Source organism: Microtus ochrogaster, chromosome 4, assembly GCF_000317375.1.
Source record: "Microtus ochrogaster isolate Prairie Vole_2 chromosome 4, MicOch1.0, whole genome shotgun sequence".
Taxonomy (NCBI): Eukaryota; Metazoa; Chordata; class Mammalia; order Rodentia; family Cricetidae; genus Microtus; species Microtus ochrogaster.
This window is the reverse complement of record NC_022011.1, coordinates 88,426,955-88,434,258: the sequence shown is the minus strand read 5'-3', so window position 1 is coordinate 88,434,258 and position 7,304 is coordinate 88,426,955. Positions and strand designations below refer to the sequence as shown.

The following is a 7,304-nucleotide window of genomic DNA, read 5'->3' as shown; positions in this document are numbered from 1 at the left end:
GAGAGAGAGAGAGAGAGAGAGAGAGAGAGAGAGAGAGAGAGAGAAAGAGAGAGAGAGAGAGAGAGTTGGGAGTGACTTGGGACACTTGCAGAAAAACATGCATACAGCACTTATTTCAACACAGGCATCTGATCAGGCATCGAATCGCCCTGCACACACTTAAGCTGATCACTAGGAAACGTACCCACAGCCATCCCTACAGCCCCAGCACTGTCTCTACTACGCTGCAGCGAGGCACAAACATGCCAGCATGAAGTGCTGCGTTCAACTTTTCCTAGAGGCATCCATTTTGCAGCGGACTCTTGTGTGTTTCTAATCGTATGCATTTCTGCAGGGTTAGGGAGAGGGAGTTGAAGGCTTATCTAACTTTTAAATTTAGTAGGGTTTTTTTTTTTTTTTGCATTTTCCTTCTTTCTTTTTCTTTCTGCTTGCCTCCCTCCCTGTTGAATACAGGAAGTGGAAATATGACCAAATCATACAGCGAGAGCGGGCTGATGGGCGAGTCTCAGCCCCAAGGTCCCCCAAGCTGGACAGACGAGTGTCTCAGTTCTCAGGACGAGGAACACGAGGCAGACAAGAAGGAGGACGAGCTCGAAGCCATGAATGCGGAGGAAGACTCTCTGAGAAATGGAGGAGAAGAGGAGGATGAAGATGAGGACCTGGAGGAAGAGGAGGAGGAAGAAGAGGAGGAAGATGATCAAAAACCCAAGAGAAGGGGACCCAAAAAGAAAAAGATGACCAAGGCGCGCCTAGAGCGTTTTAAATTAAGGCGCATGAAGGCCAACGCCCGTGAGCGGAACCGCATGCACGGACTGAACGCAGCGCTAGACAACCTGCGCAAAGTGGTACCCTGTTACTCCAAGACCCAGAAGCTGTCCAAGATCGAGACTCTGCGCTTGGCCAAAAACTACATTTGGGCTCTGTCAGAGATCTTGCGCTCAGGCAAAAGCCCTGACCTGGTCTCCTTCGTTCAAACGCTCTGCAAAGGTTTGTCCCAGCCTACCACCAACCTGGTCGCTGGCTGCCTGCAGCTCAACCCCCGGACTTTCCTGCCTGAGCAGAACCCGGACATGCCCCCTCATCTGCCCACTGCCAGCGCTTCCTTTCCGATGCACCCGTACTCCTACCAGTCCCCTGGGCTACCGAGCCCTCCCTATGGCACCATGGACAGCTCCCACGTCTTCCACGTCAAGCCGCCGCCACACGCCTACAGCGCTGCCCTGGAGCCCTTCTTTGAGAGCCCCCTGACTGATTGCACCAGTCCTTCCTTTGACGGACCCCTTAGCCCGCCGCTCAGCATCAATGGCAACTTCTCTTTCAAACACGAACCATCCGCCGAGTTTGAAAAAAATTATGCCTTTACCATGCACTACCCTGCAGCGACCCTGGCAGGGCCCCAAAGCCACGGATCAATCTTCTCCGGTGCCGCTGCCCCTCGCTGCGAGATCCCCATAGACAATATTATGTCTTTCGATAGCCATTCGCATCATGAGCGAGTCATGAGTGCCCAGCTCAATGCCATCTTTCACGATTAGAGGCACATCAGTTTCACCACGCCCGGGAAACGAACCCACTGTGCTTACAGTGACTGTCGTGTTTACAGAAGGCAGCCTTTTTGCTATGATTGCTGCCAAGGGCAAATACTCGAAGCTTCAAGTGATATATGTATTTATTGTCGTTACTGCCTTTGGAAGAGACAGGGAATCAAAGTTCCTGTTCACATTATGTATTGTTTTCTATAGCTCTTATATTTTAAAAATAATAACAATACAGTAAAGTAAAAAAGGAAATGTGTACCACGAATTTCGTGTAGCTGTATTCAGATCATATTAATTATCTGATCGGGATAAAAAAAATCACAAGCAATAATTAGGATCTATGCAATTTTTAAACTAGTAATGGGCCAATTAAAATATATATAAATCTATATTTTTCAACCAGCATTTTACTACTTGTTACCTTTCCCATGCCGAATTATTTTGTTGTGATTTTGTACAGAATTTTTAATGACTTTTTATAGTGTGGATTTCCTATTTTAAAACCATGCAGCTTCATCAATTTTTATACATATCAGAAAAGTAGAATTATATCTAATTTATACAAAATAATTTAACTAATTTAAACCAGCAGAAAAGTGCTTAGAAAGTTATTGCGTTGCCTTAGCACTTCTTTCTTCTCTAATTGTAAAAAAATACACAAAACAAATTGCACAATTTGAGTAATCCATTTCACTTTAAAGTCGTCCCTTCTCCTTAAAATAGAAACCAGATCCATAACACTCAAGAAGATAAAAAAAGATGCATTCCTTATCAAAACATATCAATTCATGACTTGCACAAGCTTGTATATACATATTATAAATAAATGCCAACACACACTCCTTTAAATCAAAAGCTGCTTGACTATCACATACAATTTGCACTTGTTCATTTTAGTCTTTTCTTTGAATTCCATGATTTTACGGAGTGTCTGAAGCTATTGATGTTTCCAGAAAATATAAATGCATGATTTTATACATAGTCCAACAAATGGTGGGGTTTGTCATCTATTCATGTAATAAATCTGAGCCTAAATTTATTCAAGTTGTTACTTACTGTTGGATTTATACCTATGTAGTCAGGTAGTACAGTAGCGTAAATAAAGCTCAAATCATTGAATTCCTAATTAGAACAATAGCTATCGCATGTGAAAACGCAGTCCAGAGTAAGTGCTGTCTGCAGTGTGATGCTGGTCCTACCGGAGCTGAGCTGTACTGTAATCTTGTTTGTAATCCTGTGTGTTATGCTGTGATGCACAATTTAGAGAACACTCATGCAGTTGCAATAAAAATAGTCTTGAAAATCCAAACAATTGTTTTGTTTCTCCCAAAAGTGGTTTTTAAAGGATACAGTTGTACCCAGGGGGATCGGCTTCTGCATTTGCTGAGTTAACAATGCCCAGAACTAGTTGGAAAAGTCACCATGCTTAGGGAGTCATCACTTCTTCATAGATAATAGATCTAGTTACCGTTTCAGTCTTTGGAATACTGGGCAGCATAGGAAACTGGACAAACAATTGTGCCTTTTCTTTACATTTCTTTAGATTTGGGTAGACTCTTTTTTTTTTTTTTTGCCCACGTTTTTGTTACTATTTGTTGAAATTATTGTTTCTTTTATTTTTAAGGTGGATTTACTCAGTTATTAGCCACAAACACAAAAATGCCTTAGTTTAATTTGTTTAAACTAATTTAATTGTTTGTTTACACTTTTAAAACAAACAATTTGCATATTTTCTTAGGGTTCTATTACCTTTAAATTTTCCCGAACTCAATAGTTTTCTTTCAAAACAGTGATATAATTTCAAAATTTATCTGATATTATAGGGAAATTAATTAATTAAAAGATTCACAGAAAATGTGGCCGTTTCTAATTGCTCTATAAGTGTCTTGAGATGAGTTCAATAATTTTCCACAGAAGTGTTAGTGATTTTTTTTGTACATAAGAATATACTATTTGTATTCTGTTTCAGGAAAGTATATTGCTCCCCAGTCTCCTTTGCAGCCCTAGTATTTTGAATTTTGATTTCGTAAACACACACACACACACTCCCCACGACTTAACATCTTTCCATTGGTAAGTCAACTTAAAAAATTGTCTGTCATTTCTTTTCCCATGAGAAATGACTGGCAGTCTGGATTCCTAGGGAGTAACATTTTGGCAGTTGTGCCCTGGCTCTACTGTGATTCTCTGATTACTGTCTTTAGTAACTCCATTGTTCCTGCTCTCTTTGGAAGGCCCCCTTGGATGCCTACCTCCCTTCCCGACCATGTTCCTTTCATCTCCTCATTGGTGATTTAAGGGTTCCAGAAAGCTGACCTCGTTTAGCAAGCTGCTCCAGAAAAATGTGGGTAATCTAATGGACAGGAACAATAAGCCATCGTAATAACACTGCCAATGGGGTTGCATCATGCTGCGACAGCAGCAGTAAGGGACATTGCAACGTTCAAAAAATGAGTGTAATCTAACATACATCGTTTACACATGTTTTCCATCAGCCTTCATCACACACAGAAATACATTTACGTTGGCCCCAACTTTATTCCACATACAGCAATCTCTTTCCAAGTGAATCAGAGCAGTTCTTTAGGAATCAAGCTGTTGCTTCCCCTAGCCTGGCTTCTTCTCCCATTCTGACTTTGAGAGACATAATGCTGGTATTTTAATACTTCCTGCCTGCCAGCACAGGAAACCATGAAGTGAACATTCAGGTCGGATCTGATCTATTAAGCAGCTCAGTTTCACCTGTAATTAAAATTAGGCACTCCATGTAAACTAAAAACTGTTGCTATAGTGAACAGAAGAACCCAGAGCAGAGCTTTGAGAACCTCGACATTTAAAACAGAAAGGAATGAAAGCTAGACTCTGGGTTTTGCTAAAGGTAGAAACGAAGGATGAAGGTTCCGTTTCGTTCTTTTTGTCTTTCATTTTGTGTTTATAATTTCACTCTAAAGCATAGGGATTCTTTCAGTCAGTCAGGGAGTAGCTCACATGCCACCATCTTTTATTCAAAGGCAGGCACAGATGTTCCTTCTTCAGGGGAGGTTTTAATTTATGAAAATGATATTGTTTATGCATGAATGAACTACATGCACTCTGCATAACACACAGCACTTCCATCTGATGAGAGAAATACCACCGAACCAGCGCCAGTGTCAGAAACATCTTCTGCACATCTACTTACTTAAATGTTTAATGAATATTTGGAAGGCCTTTTCAAACCATAAGACATCTTTTAAATTATCTCCCTCATTTCTTTTATGAATTATTAACCATATTTTAAAGAGGCTTTTACAGTTTTTACATTTGGTTAGTTCTTATGTGGAGTGGATAAGAAAACAGTTTGCTTGGTGAAGACCAGTCAAAACAGAAAGAAAAAGAAAGAACTCTGATAGCCTTGACTGTATCCAGGAAAAAACAATCCTTACGGTTTTACTGTGTGCTGCTTGTTTCAGTGTTTGAGTTCTGTGTTCCTTTTGAGCAATTGCTGTTCCCACCATTGAAAATGCTTATATCTTTTAATGTTAACACTCCTAGAGGAGTTATCCCTAGAAGAAGCTGGCATTTAGAGTTGAAAGATTATTTTAGAGTCGGAGACGAAGTTTGGTTAAATAGTTTAACTAGTATATAATTCCAATTGAATAGGATGACTCCATAAAACTTAGATTTCATTTATATCAATTTCGATTTTATATAATATCCTGTATCTATTTCAGCCATTAAAAAGATAATTACCTAGGACTGTTCATGGAAGATCACATTTTCAAGCTAGCTTACTAATTTTTATGCTTATAATATATTGCAAGAAAATAACATTACAGTAAAATTTTAAGTAGTATAATTTAGTGATGAAAACATCAGTATGTTTTCACCATTTGAATGTCTATATAAGTTCCTATAAAACTGATGCATCTTCTGCAAGATGCCTAAATTTTGCAATTACTGAAATGATATCTGGATCATTAGCTAACAGTTTGAACCGAGCTGTTTTAGTTCTATAATTATATGAGAAATTTAAAGTGAAAATAACTATTAAACAATTAATAAACCAGGTTTCAAAAACAGAGTGATTTTGTTCTAATGGGAAATAGAAAATGAAAATAACAGAGCTGTTTTTGAAGTTACATTAAATCCCTCTTCATTGCTTTTTTTTTATGCATCCATCATCTCCTATTTCCTGAAAATTGTTTCAATAAAAATTTCAGTCCAAGTATCCATGAAAAAAATCCAAGAGCCAATGTAACATCTTGTTGGGCACCAGGACTGGGAACTCACATCGTCATTGCAAAGAGGCACTGGAGTCAGATGAGCAGTGATTTGTATGGTGGCATAACCACTGGCTCCTGGCCAGGCATTATGTTTCAGAGGACACCATTGTCAGGAACCACTCGGCTAGAAGTCTGCACTGTCTGCACTCAGAAGTTGAGACGCTATGCCTTGTTATGTTAGGAAGAATTCTGTGCTGGCAATTGACTCATGCACTCTCTCCCTCATACACTAACCCTTGGTTCAAACGGCTCTGATGGAATTAACAGTGTAGCCAAGCTAGTGGCACTGACAAGGCCACAGTCCCTGGGGAGTTCTGAATAAATTGTTAATTTACCAATGCCTTGAAATGCAGAATGTTATGTTAATGATGGACTAAATCTTTAGACACATTAAGTGTGGATTTGGCCACGTACATACTATTGCCAAACTAATTTAGGGATCTGCAATTTAAAAGGATATTGACAGTAACCGTTTCTATAAGCCTCCAGATTTGAAACAATCCAAAGTGATAGGTCCAATGAAAATGATATTGAGAAAAGAGTAGAGTATGCTCATCTAGTCTATTTGAGAAGTTGGTGTCATTGGTAGGAAAAGTCAAAGCCAACACTGATGTAGACTTCCTGATTAAGGATAACGCATCAGGAAGATGGCTGCCCAAACTAGGTCAGTGTTCAGTGCTTTTTGTTCATTTGTACCAGGGATCATCATAACTGTCTTGGGTCTTAAATTACAGATGGGAACTAGCAGGAAACTTCTATGTCTGGTATTTATGTTTGAAACTTTCTGTTTTTAGGTTCTCATTTAAAGCTACTTCCTCAAACATTTTTGACATTCATCTAATGTAGCCGACACCTTCAATTGTACCCAAAATACTCGCTTACATCATTCCTTCCTTCATTTGCTGGAGTGTTGCTCTATGCAGTGATGTCTATTTGCTTGTTGAGGTTAGTCTAAACTACCTGTCTTGTTGTCCAGACAGCAGACTTTTCCAGCTCTGGATGGAGCTTTCTATTGTTCTCTTGCTGCCATTATCACAGTGATGGAGGAAGGTCATTGGTTGATTAAATAAAGAAGCTGCTTGCCCTGATAGGTTAGAACTTAGATGGGAGGAGTAAACAGAACAGAACTCTGGGAGGAAGAGGAAGTGAGCTCAGAGACTCGACAGCTCTCCTCGGGGGCAGATGCCTCAGAGAGAGACGATGCTCCACTCTTGTGAGCAGAGGCGAGAGCTCTGCTCTCTGAGGCACACGCGATGAAGCTCCGACCCAGGATGGACGTAGGCTAGAATCTTCCCGGTAAGCGCACCTTGGGGTGCGACACACATGATTGGAAATGGGTTAGTCCAGGTGCGAGAGTTAGCCGAGAAAAGGGCTAGAGCTAAAGAGCCAAGCAGTGTTTAAAAGAATACAGTGTCCGTGTAATTATTTCGGGTAAAGCTAGCCGGAGGCGGCCGGGGTGCAGCCGGGGTAATGGGGACGCAGCCCCGCCGCTCCTATTACT

The 7,304-nt window shown here is 40.4% G+C and overlaps 1 protein-coding gene across 1 annotated transcript in view; it reads left to right on the top strand.

Moving 5' to 3' along the window:
- Positions 1-2,847, top strand: part of Neurod1 (neuronal differentiation 1) — a 4,295-nt gene extending 1,448 nt beyond the window's left edge. The window contains exon 2 of the mRNA XM_005346632.1: positions 454-2,847. Coding sequence (XP_005346689.1) covers positions 465-1,535 — 1,071 coding nt within the window. The 5' untranslated portion in view covers positions 454-464 and the 3' untranslated portion in view covers positions 1,536-2,847. The remainder of the gene's footprint in view (positions 1-453) is intronic.
- Positions 2,848-7,304: the final 4,457 nt, after the last annotated feature.